Source organism: Oikopleura dioica, chromosome XSR, assembly GCF_907165135.1.
Source record: "Oikopleura dioica chromosome XSR, OKI2018_I68_1.0, whole genome shotgun sequence".
Taxonomy (NCBI): domain Eukaryota; kingdom Metazoa; phylum Chordata; class Appendicularia; order Copelata; family Oikopleuridae; genus Oikopleura; species Oikopleura dioica.
Window position 1 is genome coordinate 7,119,270 of NC_137294.1, and position 22,843 is coordinate 7,142,112.

Consider the following 22,843-nt stretch of genomic DNA (forward strand, 5'->3'; position numbering starts at 1 on the left):
TATCTAATCTTTAAAAAACTGATTGAGTAATAATAGAAACCGTTGTCAGGGTTGGGTTGTGCAGAGCTCATTGAATATGAAAACAAGTCTTTTTGTTAACTATATTCAATAAAGGAAGAAAGAATAACTGCCATGCACAATCTATTCTAGACATTCTACAGAACGAGTGACTGTACATTCATCAGCACTTATGAAAGGGTATGATTCGTCTAATTCTTAGACGGGCGTCAAAAATCGAATATAACAAACCAAAAGGCTACGGAAAGACTGAATAGAGGAGGACAAGGGGGAAGTGCGCGATTTTTCTTCGGAAATTTTTCATCTAAAACTGAAATATGTACAATTTGAACTTTTACAGCGCTGCAACAATTAATTGTATTATCGTGAAGTGTAGAGATCGTACCCGACGACTAGTGTGTGTCGGGATAGTTGAAAATTGATGGAGTGTTGTTCTCCGCCTGAAATAGTGTTGGGCTAGGCTAGTGGGAAAACGAAACTGACTTTCGGTTTGAAACTCGGAGTGTTTATATCTATCGTCTTCGGAGTACGTGTCTCCTCGAATTCTCCCCGAATTTTCCGTGAGTTCTCTTCCGAATTTTCAATCGGATTCACAGGCAGAGGCTTTTTTAGAGGAGATATTCCAGTATCAATCTTCAGCCAAAGAGGATCTTCTGTAGGCTTTCTGAGCGCGGAATACTCGAGTAATGAAGACTTTCCTTTGTAGGAAGGAGATTCTTTGCCGTCTATCGGCGCAAGACCTTAATTTATATTCTTCTGATAAAACTTAAAAATGTAGAGCTAACCTGGCATCTGTTTTTTTCTCTTCCCGGGGCAAAGAGCAGTCTTCAACGACGGGCTTTTTCTGTTTCAAATACCTTGCAGCTGTTAAGAAAACTTAAGTAACAGATAGGCGGTATCCCTGGTAAGTAAGATTTGGAACATTCCTTCGAATACCGGGACTGATTTCTGGGCAGATACTTGGCGATATAATATTCGGCGAACCGTAAAAATGCGGAGGATAAAAATGTGGCGGAAAAGTGATGGGAGGAACTTCCCGAGAATCAGAAATGCCCTCTAATCTATCGCGAGGAGCGGCGGTTGGAACGCTTGCGCGAATGTCCTCATCATCGCTGGACGATCCAGTGGTGATTTGGGTGATAACACTCTTCCTGGTAGACTCTGTTATTGAACTGTGATCGGAAAGGAGAGTTTACCTCTGAAGATTATTTTGAACGGTCGGAGAAAGTGCGGTGGGTATAAAAGGAGCCTTCAAGCAGTTAGAAGTCGTTGGCGCTCGTACTATCGGATCAGCAGGTGCCTGAGCCACAGATGGATAAAGAGGCGCCTCAGGGACGCCTGGCTCTGGCTTCACAACTATGGTTTGGGTCCGGTTGCTTGTCTTTCGAATGTCTTTCAGCTTGTGGGTTATCGCATCCGTTGGCTCTTTCGAGTTGAGTGAGTTCAGCGTCGCTTTCGACTGCCCAGTTATCTCGCCGATTGCTTTGAGACAAAGAGAATTTCTTCTTAGCTGGTAAAAAACCTACAAGAAAATGCTCATCAATGCTTCGATAGAATCTGTGTTACTTTTCGCTTCGTCTCGTTAGCTTGATTATTCTCCATTTCCTGAAGAAGACCCCGGATAAGGGTTTCATTCTCGCGTATCACACGAGATAGACACTCTTTATCGCAGCATCGCTGAACGTTAACTGAAGTCTTGAAGAGTAGATGAGTTTACCTTGCCGTGAAGTTCTTCAATGCGAGGGACTCGACGCTTGTTGTTATTCTGATCGCGATAGAGGAAGTTCAAAGAGCAGTGGAGAACTTTTGTGATCGCTTTCTTGCAAAGTCTGAGCAGAAAACTAATAAATTAAGGCAGAAATAGACATACTTGTTTTGGGTAAGTTCCTTCTTGTGGACAGTCACAAACTCGCTAAACGCCTCTGAGTACTTTCGCCCTGCCACTGAACGGTAATTGAGCGGAGGTAATAGAAAGAATTATTACCAGGATTCCTAGTGTTCTTCAAATTGTGTGCTTCGTTGTGAATACTTATTATTCGCCGGAAGCGCTCGATAGCAGACTGCTGGCAGTTGTCTCGTTGCCCCATGTAGAAGTTATCTGCGCTAGGGACGTCTCCACTGGAGATGATAAAGCGCTAAATCGAAGATAAGACGCGTTTTTAACATTCTCGGAAATTACATGAACGCAGTTGCAGTAGCCGTTGTGGCGCTTGTCTTCGCATCGCAAGGGTTCAAGCTCTTCGTATTGTTTATCGAGGAAACCGCGTTTCTGGAAGTCTAATCTGTCCTGTGGGAAGGGATCCGGAGCCATTGCTTTAGCATACTCCACAGCGCGATGGCTCGGGCCGTGCTGCATAATATTCATATCATTTTAAAGTCTGAAATTTCAAAGTGAAAAATGCTTTGAAATGGCGAATATACTAGCACTTATACGGTATAAGTCATACCATCTAAATGAGGTAACAAATGGCAAAAGTTTCAGTATAGGTAGAATAAACTTAGGTGGCTTACGAATCATATAAATTTCTAAAATAGTAATGTACTGAACAAAACTGAGAATGCGTGGAGGGTTAACACAAATAGAAAAAGAAAATATGAACCAAGTGTAGCGAAGATCTGATTTACAGACGCTGCTAATTCAAGATCGGGTAATACAGTATTTCTAATACTAGCAAATAAAGTTGAGCCCTTGAACTTGGGAACAGTGAACTAATGCGCAAGTTTGTGAAAATATGAGATATACGGTCAAAAGAAGATAAAGATTTGGTAAGCATTTTTGTGAAATAGGGAAATTTGCTATTTGGTTTGTTAAATGGTGCAAAACTATGAACATCGGTCAAGATCAATTAGAGAGCTTTTTTGCCTTTGCCATAAGACGTGGAGAAAAGCGGGTTTGAGTGCCAGGTGTCCAGATGGATGAGACTCTGATACTGATCATTCTAAATGAGCGTGTAAGATCTCTGTCTCCGACGAAAGAGGGAGAAACTGCACCCCAGGTAGATAATAATATAACTGGCTTTATTTGGATATGTATGTACTTTATCGATCGTGTGCAAATTACGGTCTTACCGCGGCGTAACCGATTTTGATGAGCACTGGCGAATGAAGCGGGGGCAAAATATTTGGACTCTTGAAGATCTCTGAAAGCGCCTCGGCAGAGGAGATATCCTGCAGCTCCTCCCAAACATATGTGGTTGACTTCACATCTGGGTAGTCCTAAAAATGCACAGCTAGAGAACCGCCCATAAATATATTTTCTGATTTACATTTTTCTGTTTTCTGGCAGCTGCGTGCTCGTCTTTTAGAATTCGGAATAGAACTGTGAGCCGCAAGCCTTAATCAAACCAATTTGATGTTCTTATTATTCTAATGGTTTGATGTTTCACCTTGCGGGTCGTGTGCAGATTCCGCTTTCTTGTGCTCAACGCAAGTCACTCCCATCGTCCTAGAAATGATTCTCTACTCTACACGAGTGCACTCGATACCCACTTGTATGAATACCAGTGAAGATTTTCTTTTTTAAAAACTCCCACGAGAAACTTGAAAACAATCGCATGGAGACATTTCTGATCCTGAATCAGTTTAATTAGACTATGCTCCCATAATGTTCATTCTACGTAACACGAGCTTGATTTATCGCTTTCTCATGCTTCCACCTGATTCCTATTTTTGCTTACCAGTGCACCCCAGCCAGGGAGATTCGGCAAGCCAAGTGTTTTTCGATTTTGGAGGACCCAGTATTTGCTCTCGTCATTCTTGAAAACGAAACATGCTCTGATGGAGATGAACTTGTGTGGAATGTCTTGTATTTTGAGCATGCTCCATTTGTAGTTGCCGAGAGCTGAATCGATCTATACGAAATTTGAGCAGAGCGTTAATCCAGGCTCATACTTTTGGGAGCTTGCGTTTGACTTTGCGGGCGACATTGAGCGCTCTCATCATGTCAACATCACGGAGTTGGTCCTTAGACGCCATCGTGCGAATCGCGTCTTCTGCCAAAAACTGGGAGCGCATACTGAAAGAGTCTTCTACGATCTTCAGGTCTCCATCGACAACTTCCATCGTAAAAGTAAATCTCAGCCAAAACGGACCGATTTCTTCCACCATAAGAACTAACGCTAAAATTTTGAAAATTTCCTCCTTCGTTGCTAACCTGAATTCGTCTTTGCTATGATGCCGGACTCTTCCTTGACGATTCGAACAGCAGCTTCGTCCAACGACTCTTTGTGATGAACGGTTCCCGCCGGCAGGTACCATTTTTCTCGACAGGACTCTTTCGACTCCTAATGAAAACTTTAGTTATTCTTGTTTGACTTGCGCCACGAGTGATATGTTCTATATGTTCTGCATTGATAGCTACGCTCCGTCAAACCTGTATCATCAAATATTTCCGCGTGGTCGAGTCTGTTTTTGATCGGGAAGAGTCTCCTGGATTATGGCGCGCACAACATACGAAACATTTCCAATCCTGCGCTTATCGAAAATCTGTACGCGTTCTCCGAAGTCTTCTGTTGAAAAGTCTCCCAAGCCCTCTGAACCAAACGAGTGAGTGAAATAGTACACATGTAAAGACAACTGTCTTTGCAAACGTTCTCTAGGCGGAAACTTACCTCCAGGAATAACATTGGAATTCTCGGGGGCTTTTTCATCTTGACGAAGTATCGCTTCACCGGAAGAAGTGCTTTTTACGCTGGATACTTCTGAAAACAAATTATCATATCTACTCAATAGCATGATTAATTTATGAACATTTTGAATATTTTACCCGCTAACGGGAAAACAAAGAAATAAAACAAAGCCAGTGAACTTTATAGTGCTGGAGGAATAGAACGCTTCCGCGAAAAAATGTCCAGAAAGGTTTATTTGATCAACGGCTCGACTAATTAATTGTACACGGAAGATTAAATACTCTTATTGATGGAGCATATCCGCTAGTCTCCGAAATTGATATTTGACATAAGATTCTTACCGAAGGGAGGGGATGGCCCCGGATGACCCAGCAAAGCTCCTCTTGCATCCCATTTTCGAACATTTTCGACTGTCTTTGACTCTTTCTCGACAATAGTTATGGCCGAGGTGGTAGTTCCTTGACTAGTCTTGCTCGTCATCGGTCTAGTTTAAGTTGCAGGATATTCTGTGTATTCTGGGCGTAGATCGTAATTCCCAGCTGCCACAGTTCCCGTTTCAGTCCGATTTCATTCCGATCCAAATGTCGGTCGGTGGCTAGCACAGCCGCCGTACCGTATCTCTAAACAAAACGAGCTTCAAATTCTCAAGTTTGAACTTCGGATTCTCACAACCATCGACCAAAGTCTGTGAATGTGAACTGTGTGGGCGCTCTAGTAAGGAGAACGGCTGAGCCCACACGTCGTATAAAAGAGGCGCTGAATATCTGAGTAGTAAACTTCACGCACAGACTATCGATAGCTGCCCATTTCATTCATAATTTTTCTAACCCAGATCCGACTCTCCTATAAAGTTTGTCGCTCTCGAGGTAGCCTCGCGTGAATCATGAGAGCTGTTTTCAAATCTCTTCTCTTTTTCTCGTTTTTTTTTAGTTTTGAGGCGAACGATGTAACTATTCTTGAAATCTCACGCTTGAGCACTAAACTTCAATCGAATCCTAGCGACCTTTCCAGCTGTCCCACGTTCACGGAAACTGTTCGCTACTCAGAGTCTTTCAGAAATGGGAAGTTTTTATAGTGAAAAGCTTGATCACGCTCAGTCCAAATTCTCAAGTCTTGTGTTATCCCAACTACTGTTAGTGCCTATTTAACAAAACTTTTTACTTTTGAAAAAAAAGCTTACTTCAAATAGAAGACATCCGCCATAAAAACACCCTCAATATTTTTATAATTATGTCTACAAGATTTTAAACTTCTTCCACCGTCCTGATATGTTAGTCTTTCAAATAAAGATACTCTCTTGATTCTGATAGAAATGGATATGAAATGGTAAGCACCAAGATTTCTCGATTGCGGCTCATTCGGAGTACGGGGATATAGAATTTATCGAAACCAGATTCCCCGATCGCTACGAGCGAGAATATCACGAGTTTGGAAGAGGTTGTGTCTCTCTGAGATTATCAGTTTCAGTCTACTCACATCACAGCCCCTTCACCGTCGAATATTCTCACTATTATAAAATGGAAGGCTCAGAACTTACGTTACGTAATGGTCTTACGGGACCAAGGAATCTCCTTCGCACCCATATCTTCTCAATTAACGTTCTCAATTTAAAAGTGGTGAGCAATTAGCAAGAAACATTTCGAGATTCGACAAATGCGGGAGCGTAAACAAGCTCGAGTATGTCCATCGTTATCAAAGCTGATAAAAATGTTTTTGATGCCGTTGTCCCCATTTCAATTTGAATGCTGCAAGATGATGACTCCAATTTTGAATTATTGAAAGGTAATGGATTTCGTTTATTCATCCCGCTGAACCAATAAATACTGAACTTGACAAGAAAGGGACAGAAAAGAATTCTTTACAAATCGTCTCGAACACCGAAGCCAGGGCCAGTTGGGGGTTCAGTTAAGCTACAACGCATTTAGGGACGCATCGGGTGAAAAAAAAGTACCTAGTAGCACCGCCAAGTGGTTCTGAAGAAACGCGTCCGTTTCGTGGGCCCTTTCTGGAGAATCCATCCTTTCTAAGATCTCTTAAAATCTGCTTCATGTCTTCTGGGGTCAGGTCTTCGTAGTAGTCGTCATTAATTTGAACCTGAACAGTTTCAACAAGGCAGAAAACAGCAAGAGTACCATTGGAGCGTTGACACAGGCGCCGAGGCATTCCACTTCTTCGTATGAAAAGAGCTTATCCTCAGTGAGCTCGTCATTGTGGTGGCCGATTCCGACTTCCTCCAAAATTGCTTCTTTAATCTTCTTTGCTCCACAGCCACCGATCATGCATGGCGTGGTTCCGCAGAGCTTAAATTTCATTACTCGTTTTTCTGTTTTGGCAGCTCTTTACCTGAATGTGATATTTTCCAACTGGAACTCGTTTGTACATCGTGTAAAAAGTAGCTACTTCATAAACTCGAATTGGAGGGACATCAAGGGTTGCCGCCACAGCGTCCATAACCGAAAGTGGGAGCCAACCTGAATTGTTCAAATTGATCGACTGAATCTACTGTCGACCGATTACCTCCATACTGTCGCTGGGCCAAATCGAGAACAGGCATAATCGCGGCGTTGTTTTCGTGACCTTAATTTTTACGTGACGTTACTTCCTTGGGGCCGTGGATCGATAATAAGAATCTTCGCTTTCACTGTCCGGACTCCTGAGACAGGAGAACGACTCTTAAAGATATTTCGAATAAATTCCCTTTCGAGTTTTTATAATATTCATCAGGTTAATCGTAATAATTTGTTATATAAAATATCTCCTCGTATAAATTTTGACTGCTAGAAGTGGTCTATTACCGTAGGGATACTGGTTCTTGATGGCCTGAATTCGGACAAGATTTTCTTCGGTCCATTCGAAAGGAATATCAACGTTTGATTCTTTGGTGTCTCTGTGGACGAAAATACCCGCCCTTCGGTTGCTGGTGAAGGTGGGCACCCTGCTTACCAATCGACGGAACATTCTTAACGCCATGCATTAACCTAAACATCAAAAACAACAGTCGCCAAATTTTCATCGAGATTTATTCGAGATCAATTAAGTTAAAGTAATAATTTAACTCCAGGCAGCGCGAGAGATCGGAGCATTGAGTAATTGTTTTATTTTTTATTTTCCTAATTGCTTCTGCAGGAGGCATTGAATGGAATTGCGTCAATGGAATTTGCCCAAAAAGTCCAAATCGCGGTAGAGCATATACTTTTCGCCTTCAAGCTCGACCTCGGAGCCGCCAAACTCGGGAAGAAGAACCTTCTCTCCGACGGAGACTGACATTGGGACTAGGGTGCCGTTCTAGAGCCGCGATTTTAGCTGAGGTGAAGTGAAGGTGACATTTACCTCGAGTCGGAGACCTTCGCCGACAGCGAGGACTTCGCCGATGTTGAGTTTGGACTGGGATGTCTCTGGGAGCATGATTCCACCAGCAGTCTTGGTCTCGGCAACGGCCCGTCGGACCAAGCATCGGTTCATCAAAGGCAAAAATCCTCGGAAAGCCATTCTGAAAATCGACGCTGCGAATTATTGATTTAAAAATTTCGAATCCGAAAAAAAAATTAATAAACTTCGCAAAAAGTATTCAGGGGAGCATAAATTTAACAAAAATGGCATCTCTTCGGGAAAGATTTTGAAAAAAAATACAAATTTTTGGGCCAATATTTGTCCAGCAAAAAAAAATGAGCTCGCGTTGAGTTTGGTGGGGGCGGAAGAACTTCTCGATTCTTCTGGAACATTTGCATCAAGAGTTTTACTCGCAGTTTTAGTCTTTTCTCGCTCTGCGCAATTTCTGCGCTCCGATTGGTCCATTTGAAACGGCGCTCGATTCTGCGAAGTTCTGATCATAATCACAATCATTACTTTAATTAATTAACCGCGGTGCTCAGATTTGAACGGCCATTCAGTAAAGAACTTTAACATTTGACAAATTGCTAAGCCTATCAATATACCGCAATAAACTCTAGAATCAAGCCATTCAAAACTGAGGATCGCGGTTACTACGGTACTTTTCTGAAAAGGCAGGTTTTCAGCAGCAAGCAATCGCAAGTGGCAGATAAATTTAGAGGTTAATCATGGATAGCGACGAGCAAGCACTTATCGGCATCCTTCATCCACGAAGAGCCAAAAAAGTCGTGCCGTTCCAGGTAAGATTTCTTCTGCAAGTGATTACTCATTGCCAATGACTCACTGGACTTTTACTCGGATATTTTTTCGGCATTCACTTGATTCGAATAAAGTTACTCATTTCAGATGCCCGTCCTCGAAATCAAAAAGAGGAAGGCAAAACCTTCGAAAAAGACCAAAAAGAGCAAGCCAGCCAAGATAACGGTGCATTTACTCCGGTGTTATTGTAGCGAAAAAACTGTTTAGAAGCGAAAGAATCCTCCGCGCATGGCTCGAGAAGAACGACCTGTCTCTCCGGATCCGCTGCCCCGTCAGCAGAACGATGCAAGCACCATGACTGAAGTACCCATTAGAGAACAGCTGCCATACTATGAGGAGGCACTAGAAGCTCCTCTTTCGGTACCAAGCACCGCTGCAGCAACCCCACAGGAGATCGAGACAATCGACCTTACGGATGGTTACAAACCACCTATTTCGGCTCTTCGTATGGTAGTAACCGACTTTCTGAACATGAAATCACATGTTCGAATGACTATGTTACATGTAAGTTTCCAATGATTCAACAATTTAACGAGGTTTGCTAACAATTGCTTTTAGCTAAAAATATTCGTGACGGAAAGGTATCCTGAACTGGACGAAGATCTCGTCTTCCGAGATGTCCGATGGAAGAAATTTTTGCGCGCGGAGCTTTTTGCTCGTCTCTCTCCGTTCATCCCAAGCAACCCTTCAGATACAAACTAGCCCGAACTGACTGATTGAATTTTTTTTTGCTGATTTTTTTATCAATACGCTGACACTTTATACACTCCGAACTATACACTGCACTTATACCTCAAGATGAAACTACTTTCTCAATATTTTCAGATATGAAAATGGCTGTTTTTCGTGGGTTCGAGAAAAGAGTAGAGTTGAGAAAAGCTGCTGATATCATAAACGACTAACTCGAATTATTCTCAATTTTCTAAGAAGTTTGCCTGCAAGACCAAATCCTGTCCATTTAAGAATTCTTCGATACAAGATCTATCGAATACTCCTATCTCGTCATAAATAAATGCCACCGAGGAGCCCACTAAATTCTCTTCATTGATTTCAACCAAGATAAAACTCCCTCCATCTTTTTCCAACAATAACTTTCTTGCTAAAAGCTGTTCATTGAATTTTGTTTTCTTTCAACTCTTCTGAATTCTCAAAACGCCGAATTGTATTGACTTTTAATTCCGGGAAAATTCCAGAATGGTAAAGCAATTTGTCTCCGTGCCACCTCGATTTCTTGCGTGGCAGCAGAACTGCTTGGAGTCGCATCCTTCCAAACTCCATATTCTGCGACTTCGTGGCTCTGATGAATCTCTCGTTTTGGAGGAGACTGAACTGAAGCAGCTCGTCAACGAGAAACACCCCAACTCCCAGTTCATTTCTACTCATTTCGCAGCCATGGGTAGAAACTACAAAACCCTACGCCACGTTATTAAACTGGGCGCAAATGTAGATGCATTAGATCAAGTTGGACAGACGCCACTGATGAAGGCTCTCCGTTTTAAGCCTCTGGATGACGACGCTAAAAGGAATGGGTCACAAAACAGACCAAGTATGGTGGCGCTCCAAGCAAAAGATCCGCGCGTTTTATCCACTCAGTGCGGTCCATTTTCAAATTATTTTCAGAGCGGAATTATAACTGATAAATCTGTTTATGAGCCTTATTCAGAAAACAGATGTTATGCATCCAGGTACTCCTTGATGCTGGTTGCAATTTCAAACACAAAGACCAGTACAAGTTAACCGCGGCTGATCACGCCACCAGAAATGGGCTCGACTTCTTCCACAAGATTCTCAAGAGAAAGATTGCAGAGCAGCGCCGCCAGGTGCCAGGATCTGATGAAGACGAAAATCAAAATGCCAAGTTGCATCGATCTCAAAAAAACCGATCTCAAAAGAAATATTTAGCTTGACGATGTCCGCTAAAAATGGTTTATCTGCACCCTTTTCGCTCTGCATCGACTTTTTGGAAAATAAAGTCCCATCACATATTGAGTCTTTTCGATTTGCTAGAAGTGATATGCATAGGGCTAGCAAATCGGAACGGTCTGAGCTGTCCCTTTCGAATCATATCCGCTTTGGAATAAAGTCCTAAATTTCATAATCAATGATCTTTAGTTGAATTTTCTCTCGTGCAATCGCACGTGATTTCTATTTTAGCTCTTGTATAATTTCGGAATAATGATCGAATGACCGACAATATTGATAAAGTATCCAAATTGTTATCTTTCGAGGAAATTGCGATGTTTTCTGAAGATTTTAGCAATGAAGCTGTTGTTTTTCGTTTTCTGCTAGGATTAAGTCGAGTAAAAGGTTGGGATCGATTTGGCTTTGAATAGCGGAGACTTGACGTTGTCGCAGTAACGTTGTTAGTGGCAACGTACTCAATTTTCTAGGCTGTGTGTGAAGTCCTCCGTCTGTAAAATCGAGCAATATACCCATAAAATTGCGAAAACATATTGAAAGTGCGGATATAACATGCCGAGCCTGGCGCCTTGTGTAATTGGAACGATGCGCCAGCTGATTGAAGATCGCAAGGTCACCCGTCTAAAATTCTCACGCTCCAAAACGTTCCTTCCTTCGCTGCGCCATTTTCCCGTTCGAAAATGCAGATTCAACTTTGACTCTTCAGCCATGAAAATAAGAAAATTGAACGCTTCCTCTTTTCACCGTGAAGCTGCTTTGGCGATTTTTAAATAGATAATCAAGATGTCTGGTGCCTTAATCCGATTAGTAGTACTCGCTAAGTGAGAAGCATCATCTGGCAACTCACGTGGCTGCAATTCGCGTGTACATAGGATTTTACACTTTGCTCACGTTTTCTACTACAGAAGCGTTCAAAAACAATTATAGCACAGTGGAAAAAATATTCCACAATCTCTTCCGGGGAAAATAGGTCTTATTTGCGGAGAAAACAATCAGTGTCAAGTGACGGAAGCATATTTTCTCTCGGTGGGATAGTATTCTCCGTGACCTACTTTGACGAGAGCTCTGAGTGTTGCTGTGCGGCAACACCTTCAAAATCAGTCCAATTGTTATTGCCAGGTTCTTCGGAATTTGCAGAACTGTGAATGCTCCCATGAAAGAATAGGAAAGTCGGGGGTCCTTACTTTAAGTTATTCGTTATTGAAATAAGCAAAATTTACTTTTAACTGACACTTTTTCTGGATTTTAGACCTTGGATTTACTGTAATGGGATTTGTCTTTTATGTTTCTCAAGGAAAAATTTGTGAGAGCAAGTTTTTATCGTAACTAGATTTGTGCTACACTTTCTTTTCTGAGAAGGTACTACGGCATGCGTAATCTGAAAAAAGACATCAACTTTGGTAGTCTAGTGTTCTCATAAACGATGTTGAAGTCAGTTAAAGTTGAATATTAGCGCTTAATGCAATGTCATCGATCAATGGAACTCGATGAGAAAGAGTCAAATCGAGTTGCAACCGAAGTCAATTTAGCAGTCTCCGTCGGCAATGACTCGAGCTACTTGTAGTGTTTGGTTCAGTCTAAATTTGGAATAATTGATAAGAGAGATAGTCTGAGAAGCAAATAAGTCGGAGAAATAATCGGCGTGAAAACGAGCGAGCATAAAATTGAGGGCGCTGTACTCCCTGGCGCCATCACCGCGTTCTTCAAATGCAGCGGCGAAGACGAACTTCACTCCTTTTTAAACCCAACAAGCCAGGAGCATCTACACTGCGTCGTTTGAAAAGTACGTAGAGAAAAGCTAAAAAGCCGGAAGCATATAATTCCAAAGCGTCTTCCAAAACGAAGCGGATCGCAGTTCATCGAGAGATGCCGGAGAAACAAAAACGCACAAATCAGCTTGTAAAGAGTAGATCTTACGAACTTCCGATTTTCCGAGGTAAGAAAGGAATCAAAAGTTACTCTTTTACTATGTTTTGTTAACTTGCTGGGTTAGAATATTATAGGTTTTCACATGGGAAGAGTTATTATATTGTACTGTACATTGCGATTCGTGTTGTAACAGTTCGCTGTCTATAAATTCAATCTATAAACTTCGGAACTTACTCTTTCGCGTTTCGATATAAGATCCCGTAGTAGATTATCCAAAATTATAGCGAGTAACGTTAAGATCACCAAAAAATTGCGCCGCGAATGGCAAATTAGGGCATGCGTAAGAGTTCCGCCAAGTGTGCATGCACATCTTCCTTGAATTATATGCTGTTACAAAACGTGGCAATGCAGGAGAACCGTTGCTGCTTACTTTTTGTGAAGGAATTAAAAAGAACAATTCAGATTCCCCTTCTCGGCCATTCCTTCGATCGACGACTGTTTCATCATTCGACAGCCGCTTAAATTCCGGTAAGTTGAGAGCGAAGATAATTATTTCTCTTCCTTTGGAAATGAAAATAGTAATTTATTAATTGCACAAAGCAGCCCAATAATCAGAATATTTCAGAATTCAAAGAACCCCGCCGCCGACCAAGTGTCAAGAAAATAACATCTGCCGCTATTTTGAAGCTCAAAGAACTTCGGTATGTTTCCGCTTTGTAAATTTTAATTGATGCCAATAATTGTAGATTTCGATCGAAAACTCAGAAAAACGCCATGTTCCCGGAGAAACGAGTGGTTCCGCAAGACTGCGCCTGTCTAGCAGGAGATGATTTCATATCGATATCTTTGGGCGTTTCAACAAAAGCTAGAAAGCCATTCCAAGAGATCAAGAACAGATGAAGAATTCCTTCTCGCTCTATTATTTATGCTGAATGTTCTGTAAATAAATTTGATGGATAAAACAGCTAATTATTTTCGCTCTTCTAAAAAACTTCGGAAAATGATCAAAAGTATCCGTTGAAACTTTCAACTTGAAAGATTCAACTGAAAACCTAAAGATTTGAAACATGATTAGACGACAGTGCCATCGAAAAATGCATTTTGATTTGACGACGATAGCGAATACATAGACCAGGACCGATTCGCACAGTACCGCGCAGAATTCTTATTTATTATTTCGACAATTTCAAACCTTGGTCTTCAAGAGAAAAGATTCCTCTAGGAAAAGCTGATAATTGACTGATTACTGACAGAATAATTCTGCCTTGTGTGCTCTAACTGGGGTGAGTGATAATTTATATATTAATAATAATATTATATAATATTATAAATAACTTTTTCTACTATATTCGAGTCATATTATATGCTTAGAGCAATGTTCTTCGATAAGAATCAAGACCAAGACTAGAGATTAAACGAGTAAACTAAACTTGCTTTTAGGCACCACGGGATATTGTCCTGGTCCGACTTTTTTTGCTATCGCTTTTCAATCTCCTTCCCTCTAGCGCCAATAAGGTATATAACGGCACTTGAATCACAAAAACCATAATACAAAAATTAGTTGATCATGCCCAAACGTCTTCCAAAGCAGCTCCTCCATACAACTGAACCGCAACTATTTGACGGACCAGCTTCGCGAACAAGGAAGAGAACTCGGCAACAAACTGAAGCTTCAGTTCCTGTGACCAAAAAAGCTAAACTCACTGGACTTGCCGCGATCAAGCAGCAGCCCCCAACGCAGAATCCGAACGGACCAACGAGAATTGAAGTTTCTCCACGAGTCCCAGCGCTTTTTCCATCTCCAGTGATAGAGAGGGTGTGGCAAGGAGAGTCAGTGAAGCGACGGCCTGGCCGACAACGAAAAGCGATCCCTCCTTCCCCGCTCCTTGTGAAGACTGAGCGAGACGACACTCCAAAGAGACCGCGTGCTCGACCAAGAAAGACCCACCTCGTTTCCCCTTTGGTCCCCAAGATTGAGCCGAAAGAGCTGAACATAGAGCATCTCAGTGAGCCAGAGGATGACGAATACGAAGAAGAAATGATAACCACAGAGTGCACGATTTTACCCCCAGAGCTGCGAGGAAATACAGTCATCCTGATCAAAGAAGAAACAGTTGTCTCATTTAAAATTTTTCCATTTGTAAAAGTCGACGATGATCTCTGAACTTCGATAACTCACGTGTATATCTTCACTCTCATACCATTTTTGTACCATTACCCCAGTTTATGACAAAAAAGAACAGAAGTAATTCATTTGTACATTCTCACCTATTTGTCCTCGACTCAAATAAAGAATAATACTCGGACTTTCATGTGTATTATTTGTGGCAGAGGTTGAAAATATGCATTCCGAGAGTTCTCAAGCCGCATCCAAATCGAATCTTAAACGTGGGAGCGCAAAAGGTTTTCTTTGCTTCAAATATTAATTCCAAATAAAATATATGTTTTCTCGCCTTTAAAGATTTTACTCCATATTTGACGATATTAAATGGCCCAACTGGGAAAGAGATGTAAGAATGCAGCGATTGAGTTGACCTTTTATTATTTGACGCGAAATAAACGAAGAGGAAGGATATACAGAGAAGAACAGTTGCACAGAGACGTGAAGCAACCACTTTCGCTTGTAACTGTAAGGTATGTTCTGGACGCCAAATAGAGGCTATTTGCGCGATTTATATGGGTTGATATATTTATGTGGGTTCCAGTTTACTCTGGGCAATCTTCATAATTTTCAAGATTCATGGCCCGTGAATCATGGGAGAATAACATTTTGGGCAAATCTGAATAAAGCAATAAAATTTCATCTATCAATCCGAGGTACGAGTATTTTTAGCCAAAGAGTATTATTTATTGCGTCGAAGTATGAGTTTGTTTATGGTCGAGAGTTTCGACTCGAGATGTTCAACGTTTTGAAGAGCTTTTTTTTTTCTTTGAAAAAGCTCCCTTGGATGATTTTTGATGCGCAGCCGACTGCGCAGAAGAGCCTTCGTGTCTCCTCAATTATTCAAAGAATTTACTTTTGCTACGCACGCCTGAAGCTATATTCACTATCAACAGTCTTGCTTCCGAAAGAGAATTAACCAGGCTTTACTAAAGGTACTATCTAGTAAATAGACGAGGGCGAGCTATTTTAACTAGCAGCAGGTAAATGTCAAATACGAGTATCGCTCCGAAACGGCCACCTTAGCGTTTTTCCAACATCCGACTATTTTTTTTTTATTTCTCAAGTTTCCAAGTAACGGCTCGTCAGTACAATTAGAACTGAACAATCGCGCGTATAAGACCGATAAAGAACAAAAAATCTACCTTGGGCGCCGTGCCGGATGGTTCTTACAGAGCATACATTTTAAATCGCGAGTGTGGCCGGCGCGGTGCGAGTTCATTATTAAAAGATTCACTCGAATTAGAGCAATGCCTGATTAGCAAGCAGATCTACAGCAGCGTTATTTTTAGGCAAATAAAATTTCTTGCTGTCTAAGGATTTCCCCGGAGACATCTAAATTCAAATTCTTTTCAAGCTGGCTCGATGCAATTGAATTTTAATTATATCAACCGTTGAACCTTTGATAATTTATGTAATTAAAATCTATTGCTGATTTGCTGCTTCAATAAATAACGTTATTTACTGTTGCGTTTGATCATCCCTGTCAGCCGATGGAAATCGCAAGGAGTACTTCCATCCCGCGAGAATTAATCCCAAAATAATCCATACTGCTCGGACGGCAGTAATTCCCGGCTTACTCTGATAAAAGTGATTGCCAAGCATCTTTCATGCTTTCGCAAAATGCATCCAAGGAAAGTTCAAAGCAGTTTTCAGAGTCGAACAGCGTTCTGCTTTCACTGCAGCAGCAGATGAAAAAAGCAGGGGAAATTTGAGCTTTAGAAGAATTTTTATAAAGTAAAAAGCGAAATGAAGGCCTGAATTGCTGAATTGTTTCGCTCAGAATAGAAGGGTCGATTCGATAAATCACACGGAATTGATTGGGAATGAATTTGTTTCTCGGCATCTCGTCTGATTGATAATGAACCTGAAGAGATGTTCGCAAATCCAACCGACCCGTTTCATTTCATCTGTCGAAGCCCTAGAGATTCACCACTTCGAACAAAAGCGAGTACTCAGTCTCTGGGCTTGCATGCGGAACCAACTGATTTTGCGTAAGAGAGAATTCGAGTTTATATAGCATCATTCAGGGCGCCATTTTCCACTGCTTTGGCAATGATCAATTTATGGAAATTAATTTTCGGAGCCGAGAGTTTTTTCTATCGAGAAGAAAACTAATCAGAGTCAACGAGGGAATTCGATACAGAATTTTACAAGGTACCTTTTTTAAGAAAAATAATGTAAAACAGGAGACGTGAGAGATCATCGCTTTCAATTTGCGATGGGGCTTTAAATTCTGAGCAGATAGAATTGTCAAACTGTCATGTTAATAAGGAAGAAATATTGCTGTATCTGCGCGTTGTAACATACGGTATATAATATACCATCTTCAGTAAATAGTATATGATATACTACTCGGCACACTCACAAAGCAGGGCCTGGATATTAGTGTCAGCTCTTATCCGATCTAATTTGACCTGACTGTAAATGCACTTTGATGGTTCGATCGATATTTCCTCATTTTATCAGCTAATAAGGGGAGAGTCGTCGCAACCAGGCAAATTAGGGTCAACAACTTTCGTAATTAACGATCAATTTTTTCAAAAATATCTCTTTGCCCGGAAATTCTCAGTTTGAGTCGTGAACAACCCCTACTCCAATAATATCTCGAGAAATTTTGCTCAGCAATTTGATTTTCGTTTTCCTTAGTAAAATCAACGAAGAAAGAGCGCTGGAAAAGAGCTCTGAAAATTCCGCCGCTCATCATATGAGAGTAATTTTTTCTCTGTCTGTCGGTTTTTATACTTTAATCTTGCTGGACGTAATCGCTCAAATCGGTTGATGCGCTTCTGCCCTACTCGCTATGCAAGTTGTAATATTTGCGTTTGGTGATCTTGGGTCGATGTGCTCAGCCGGATGAATAATTATTTCGTTTTCAGAAAGGCGCCTCTCTTGTGTGCGTTACGACGGAGCCACTTTTGCGACTTTTGCAGTCCGCCGCAAACAAAACGAGGAATTTACTGCGAATAAATCGACCAGTTGAGCTAGAGCTGCCTCCCAGAAAAACAAAAACGCCAAAGAAAGAGATCATTTAACGAGGAAAGAGAGAGTTATAGTAAAGAAAGAGGAATTATTCGCCGCCAAATAAAGAAGAAGAAAACAGAACAGGAATTCATGAAACAATAATGAGCTGCAGGAAAGCGGGCATTCGTGAATAAAGCCAGCGCGACAAAGATGGTGGAACATGAGATTCTAGTCAAAGAATACTACGAAGACCAGAAGGAACGTTTATCGAAATAGTGCATACGGGTCAAACTGTATTCAAACAAACGCCGTCTTTTTAGAGCAGATCACTTTGGAACACAAACAGTTAGGACGAAATAAATCATAATTAACGTGCTGGATAAAAATTTATCAAATCGAGTTAATTTTGCTTTTATCGGATTCAGCGTGTCCGAAAACCTAGGAAAAAATAGTACTTTCTGACTTCCGGCGTGAAATAGCGATAAGCGCGGCACTTCAAAAGTGAAAAGTATGTCTCTTTTGGAAATAGAATTCTAGCGATGCGTCAATGATATAAAAATTCTAATTTAACAGACTTTTAGATAATTGTCTAATCTAGTTGGGACTTTTTTAAAATCTTTAAAAAGTTAATGTTTACCCTACTTTTCAAGCGATTATGATCACCCAGTGCGCCCAGCCTCACTTTGCGTCCGCTGAACTCACGCTGGGGAGTCCCGCTTGGGACCACGCGGACGTTGATTACTACTCGATTTTCAGATGGTTCATCTTTGAGCGCTCGAAAAGTAGGGTAGACATTAATTTTTTAAAGATTTTAAAAAAGTCCCAACTAGATTAGACAATTATCTAAAAGTCTGTTAAATTAGAATTTTTATATCATTGACGCATCGCTAGAATTCTATTTCCAAAAGAGACATACTTTTCACTTTTGAAGTGCCGCGCTTATCGCTATTTCACGCCGGAAGTCAGAAAGTACTATTTTTTCCTAGGTTTTCGGACACGCTGAATCCGATAAAAGCAAAATTAACTCGATTTGAAAAATTTTTATCCAGCACGTAAATTACGATTTATTTCGTCCTTAGCTGGCGTCTTCATATAGGACTCGAACTTCGAAGACTTATTTTGAAATGTAATCTATCCTCATTTCTGCAGTTTTTCATGCGCCCTGAAATTTATTAAAATTCAAATTTTCCGACAGGGTAAGCCTTATCTAATAACTTACGGACAATTAATTAAAAGCAATTAGAGCGATTCTTAATTTAATCGAGAAATTCAATACTAAATAGAAAAAAGCTTACTCTGATTTTGAATAACAATGGATCGGCCGAGTAATTGGCTTTTAGTAATTTAAAATTGCGTCATTCATCTTTGCACGATTAGTCTAGATTTACTTGTATATAAAGTCTAGCAAATAACTCAACACAATAGCTGCCAAGGACATACCCGCAATTGTCTGCCTATTCCAGGATTTGTGAAAAAAGTCGATACTTCTTCACCAGGCGTCAGTTCTACTGTCCCTGTCGAGTATACCGCAAATATCACGATTTGTGCAGATCAAATACAGATCTTATTTAAAAGTCTGCTAGGACTGCGCTTTTACGTACAGATCATAATTTCACATTGTTTAAGCAAACAGACAAATATACACCCTCTTGGCCTTTTGCTGCAGCTATTTGCCCAGGACTCGCTCTTTTTATTTACACAATTTGGCAATTTATATTTTTATCGAAGATTTTCTCCTGCTGGCATTTCGAAAATTGCTCTCTTTAATTTTACTTGTAAGGGTATTCATGACGACCATAATTTTTCTATTTCTGTTAATTGTGAACCCAGGATGCCGGGTGATCTACTTTTGAGGTGTCCACGTGGTCATGTCCTATCTTCTGGAAATTTACAAATGCACTTTTCTAAATGATGACCGCTCATTTACAACGGGGTAAAATGGAATTAATTTCTTCGCTTTCGTGAGCACTTTGGTGTATGCAGAATTAATTTTTTATTCGAGGGTTTCTGAATAATTTCCGCTCTTAGATAAGCTAGCTCTTGAGTTCATATATTATGATCTGTGCCTAGAGAGAGAAGTAGACGTTAAATCTACGTTTTTGATAAATGCTCAAGGCTCTGACAACATCAGAGAGGCTCCAAAAAGCAGGACGAAGACGGGCTGAGCAGGTAAGCATGGCACTTAGTGTTCGTTGAGCTAAGAGAATCTTGAAGATAAAGCGCTGGCGAGAAAACGCTAAAAACGACACAGGGTCAAGAAAGAAACGAATCCCGAAGATCCGCTTCAGTAACAATATTATTCTCCTTGATGCGGCCGCTCGAAATGACGTCGACGAAGGTAAATTTAACTGCATTCCAAGCAAACCTTGAATCAACACTTGATTTTTATTTATTCTTGTTGCATTTTCGCCTTGTTATTCTCACATTCTTTTAGTACGCAGCTTGTTGCTCAGTGGAATCGACCCGAACCAGGGTGATGATGATGGACTCACCGCACTGCATCAGAGCTGCATTGACGATTTCGAAGATGTCGTTAGGCTTGTCGTTTGAAATTTTTCTGTTCTAAAATCGAGGCCCCCATTAAATTTGCGGCTTCTCTCATTATGTCTAAGTATACAAGAGCTAAGATGGTATCGAATTGGAATGAGCTCAAGTTTTGAAAACTATCAAACGATAACAGACTCCTTATTGAACATGGTGCAGATGTCAATGCGAAAGATACTGAATCCTGGACTCCGTTACACGCAGCAGCAACATGTGGCCATAAAAATATCTGTAAAATACTAATAGACAAGTGAGTAAATTTTATCGCTTACTTGCTGATAGTTTAATCCCTAGTGGAGCGAATATTCTAGCAGTAAATGCGGATCAGTCGATATCGTTCGATATTTGCGAGGAGAACTCCGAGTGTATTTATTACCTGCAGAATGAGATGCGAAAACGAAATATCACACAAAAAGACATCGAAAATGCACGAAGGTCCGAGGAAATGAAGATTCTTAATGATGTCATCAAGACGGCAGAAGCGGGTGGCGATGTTAATATTCTCGACGCAGATAACGCGACACTAGTAAGTGTTCTCATCCGGTCGTGATTTTATGCAAGAATTAGCTTCATCTGGCCGCTGCAAATGGTTATGTCGACTTGGCGCGTCGACTCTTAGGAGAAGCAATAAGCATTAATGCCCAGGACGTCGACGGGTGGACCCCTCTTCACGCGGCAGCCTGCTGGATGCAGCCGGAAGTAAGTGCTTGATTCGGTGGGATGGGAATTAACGCATTTTACTCAGATTATTGCTCTACTGTCGCGTGTACCAGACATTGACCCTTTCATTGAAACTCGGTTCAAAGAGCGAGCCGTGCAAATCACGCACGACAAGGATTGTAAGGCGCTGCTCGAGGAATTGGAGCGCGAAAAGTCTAAACTCAATAATTTGGGCCCGAGATCACACAATAGACCCAGTATGAACAGCCGTGAATCGATCAGGTAGATGCAAATGCATAATAATTATAAAATTTATAAAAAAAACTGTTCAGGGGATCAAAGCGAAATATCAAAAGAAATGGAGAAACCTCTGCTAAATACAGGGATTTACAACAGGAAAAAATCACGACTTCGTCTGTCACGGATCAAGAGGTAATCTTTTTCTCGCAATTTGAAACTATTTCATGAGTGCAAAGCTTTAAAATACGACAAACAAATATTTTAGTTAAAGTCGACATCCAACGAGACCTCATCAAAAGAACAACGGCCCTCTCTTAAGTAAGTCAAGTATTTTTGAAAACAGTAAACCAGGTTTAGAAACGTAACCGTTAATCATCACGAAAATGAAAGTGGCAACAAAGAGGGCAAGGATTGCTGCGTAATCTGCTAAAACCAATTGAGGAACATCCCCAGAAACATCTGCGTCACTCGCATTTATACTCTGACATTGAGAGTTCTTGACTGTCTTCCAATAGCTCCTGAGGGCTTTCTTAAAAACAAACTTTGAGAACTGATACGAACGAAGGTTTTTACCGGTATGCACATTTTTACTAAAATACCTTAACTTGCGGTCCATAACTGATAGAGTCTATAATACAGACCAAAGAAAACAATTAAGCTAAGCTCAAAATTTTTATACGAGTATCATTTTCGAAAATCTGCTGCACTGCCCCTCTCAAACGATCGAGGCCCATCAAATTCTGGTGGAGTATTCAGCACTTTTGTAAAAAAAAACGAAACAAAGTATTCTTTTCGCTGACTACAGTTTAGATATTTAAAATTTTTTTTTATTATTTCCATGTTTTTGATTCCAGTTCATTCCTCAACAAAAAGGGGTTTCAGGTCTCTGATACTTATCTTGTTCTCTTTTATGTCTTCAAATGAACACGGATCTTCCGTTTATTTATTTTATTGGCTCAGTGTTTTTTTATTTGATATTTAAACCTGCATTCATGAGATTCACTGAAGAACTTAACTTGCTACTTTCCAAAACTTTTATGAAAATACAGTAAAACAAAAAGAGATAATCATTCCTTATTCTTTGTCAAAGAGAAATGGCATCCATCAGCTCACGCTTGATTTTCTTGAAGATTATATTCCTAATATCTTTAATTTGAAAAGAACATTAGTAATATTTCATAATGTTGATCCTTAGAAATACCTTTCGTGGCGTCTTCTTTACTTTTGACGTAGTCCTTTGAGTATCTCTCAATTGCCGCTTCTTCGTCAATGCCGCGCATTTTATTAAGCTAATGAATACTTTGATATTGAAAAGAACGGGGATTGGTACCGTTAACAACTGCTGAAATAGTGCTACTTCTTTCCGTTGCTCTTCTCGCATTGTCAGTTGCTTACACTTCCAAGGGATACGTCGATTTTTTATTTCCGGAAAACTCTGCTTAGAACCTCTAACAGTAAAGTTGTATCCCTTCCTTTTTCCCAAATCTGCGACGCATAACTTCGAACTTGCAAGGGTCGATATCAAAGGCGCTGGATAGAACTATCAAAAGGGCGAAAAAAGACAAAAATCTTCTCATCGTCTTGTATCTGTTATTCCTCTTTCCAGACTCTTGCAATATGGTAGATCATCCAGACAGTTGTTCTTATGTTGGTATGCGCCATCAAGTGATCTACTTAAGATACATAGAGT

At 40.7% G+C, this 22,843-nt stretch overlaps 7 protein-coding genes across 7 annotated transcripts; 3 read left to right on the top strand and 4 right to left on the bottom strand.

The window, feature by feature from the left end:
* Positions 1 to 289: 289 nt before the first annotated feature.
* On the bottom strand, positions 290 to 2,464 carry LOC145710436 (uncharacterized). The gene is made up of 10 exons (XM_081788193.1): positions 2,198 to 2,464; positions 2,003 to 2,153; positions 1,889 to 1,961; positions 1,736 to 1,847; positions 1,585 to 1,695; positions 1,215 to 1,540; positions 945 to 1,169; positions 804 to 856; positions 502 to 758; positions 290 to 458 (listed from the first exon to the last, which is right to left on the bottom strand). Exons 1-10 carry the CDS (start codon positions 2,381 to 2,383, stop codon positions 411 to 413), a joined length of 1,542 nt encoding a protein of 513 aa, XP_081644319.1. The 5' UTR covers positions 2,384 to 2,464; the 3' UTR covers positions 290 to 410.
* Positions 2,421 to 6,203, bottom strand: LOC145710438 (8-oxo-dGDP phosphatase NUDT18-like). Its single transcript, XM_081788194.1, has 12 exons — positions 6,184 to 6,203; positions 4,988 to 5,266; positions 4,629 to 4,718; positions 4,391 to 4,550; positions 4,172 to 4,301; positions 3,910 to 4,130; positions 3,696 to 3,869; positions 3,508 to 3,590; positions 3,405 to 3,463; positions 3,285 to 3,352; positions 3,088 to 3,234; positions 2,421 to 2,957 (listed from the first exon to the last, which is right to left on the bottom strand). Exons 4-12 carry the CDS (start codon positions 4,397 to 4,399, stop codon positions 2,865 to 2,867), a joined length of 984 nt encoding a protein of 327 aa, XP_081644320.1. The 5' UTR covers positions 4,400 to 4,550; positions 4,629 to 4,718; positions 4,988 to 5,266; positions 6,184 to 6,203; the 3' UTR covers positions 2,421 to 2,864.
* Positions 6,204 to 6,411: 208 nt separating this feature from the next.
* LOC145707979 (NADH dehydrogenase [ubiquinone] flavoprotein 2, mitochondrial-like) lies at positions 6,412 to 7,631 on the bottom strand. Its single transcript, XM_081785578.1, has 6 exons — positions 7,442 to 7,631; positions 7,164 to 7,223; positions 6,990 to 7,117; positions 6,779 to 6,946; positions 6,598 to 6,740; positions 6,412 to 6,556 (listed from the first exon to the last, which is right to left on the bottom strand). Exons 1-6 carry the CDS (start codon positions 7,614 to 7,616, stop codon positions 6,505 to 6,507), a joined length of 726 nt encoding a protein of 241 aa, XP_081641704.1. The 5' UTR covers positions 7,617 to 7,631; the 3' UTR covers positions 6,412 to 6,504.
* A 16-nt stretch (positions 7,632 to 7,647) lies between these two features.
* LOC145707980 (10 kDa heat shock protein, mitochondrial-like) lies at positions 7,648 to 8,146 on the bottom strand. The gene is made up of 2 exons (XM_081785579.1): positions 7,977 to 8,146; positions 7,648 to 7,931 (listed from the first exon to the last, which is right to left on the bottom strand). Exons 1-2 carry the CDS (start codon positions 8,133 to 8,135, stop codon positions 7,794 to 7,796), a joined length of 297 nt encoding a protein of 98 aa, XP_081641705.1. The 5' UTR covers positions 8,136 to 8,146; the 3' UTR covers positions 7,648 to 7,793.
* Positions 8,147 to 8,497: 351 nt separating this feature from the next.
* Positions 8,498 to 9,573, top strand: LOC145708581 (uncharacterized). The gene is made up of 4 exons (XM_081786268.1): positions 8,498 to 8,776; positions 8,883 to 8,960; positions 9,003 to 9,299; positions 9,354 to 9,573. Exons 1-4 carry the CDS (start codon positions 8,705 to 8,707, stop codon positions 9,495 to 9,497), a joined length of 591 nt encoding a protein of 196 aa, XP_081642394.1. The 5' UTR covers positions 8,498 to 8,704; the 3' UTR covers positions 9,498 to 9,573.
* A 2,884-nt stretch (positions 9,574 to 12,457) lies between these two features.
* On the top strand, positions 12,458 to 13,557 carry LOC145709594 (uncharacterized). Its single transcript, XM_081787278.1, has 4 exons — positions 12,458 to 12,651; positions 13,047 to 13,112; positions 13,210 to 13,285; positions 13,331 to 13,557. The coding sequence occupies exons 1-4, from the start codon at positions 12,582 to 12,584 to the stop codon at positions 13,482 to 13,484; spliced, it is 366 nt and encodes a 121-aa protein (XP_081643404.1). The 5' UTR covers positions 12,458 to 12,581; the 3' UTR covers positions 13,485 to 13,557.
* Positions 13,558 to 13,709: 152 nt separating this feature from the next.
* LOC145706597 (protein phosphatase 1 regulatory subunit 16A-like) lies at positions 13,710 to 22,214 on the top strand. Its single transcript, XM_081784018.1, has 14 exons — positions 13,710 to 13,867; positions 14,025 to 14,099; positions 14,146 to 15,218; positions 17,625 to 17,964; positions 19,822 to 19,878; positions 19,924 to 20,047; positions 20,144 to 20,246; positions 20,390 to 20,503; positions 20,548 to 20,779; positions 20,821 to 20,952; positions 20,999 to 21,195; positions 21,246 to 21,345; positions 21,419 to 21,471; positions 21,511 to 22,214. Exons 4-14 carry the CDS (start codon positions 17,920 to 17,922, stop codon positions 21,581 to 21,583), a joined length of 1,230 nt encoding a protein of 409 aa, XP_081640144.1. The 5' UTR covers positions 13,710 to 13,867; positions 14,025 to 14,099; positions 14,146 to 15,218; positions 17,625 to 17,919; the 3' UTR covers positions 21,584 to 22,214.
* Positions 22,215 to 22,843: the final 629 nt, after the last annotated feature.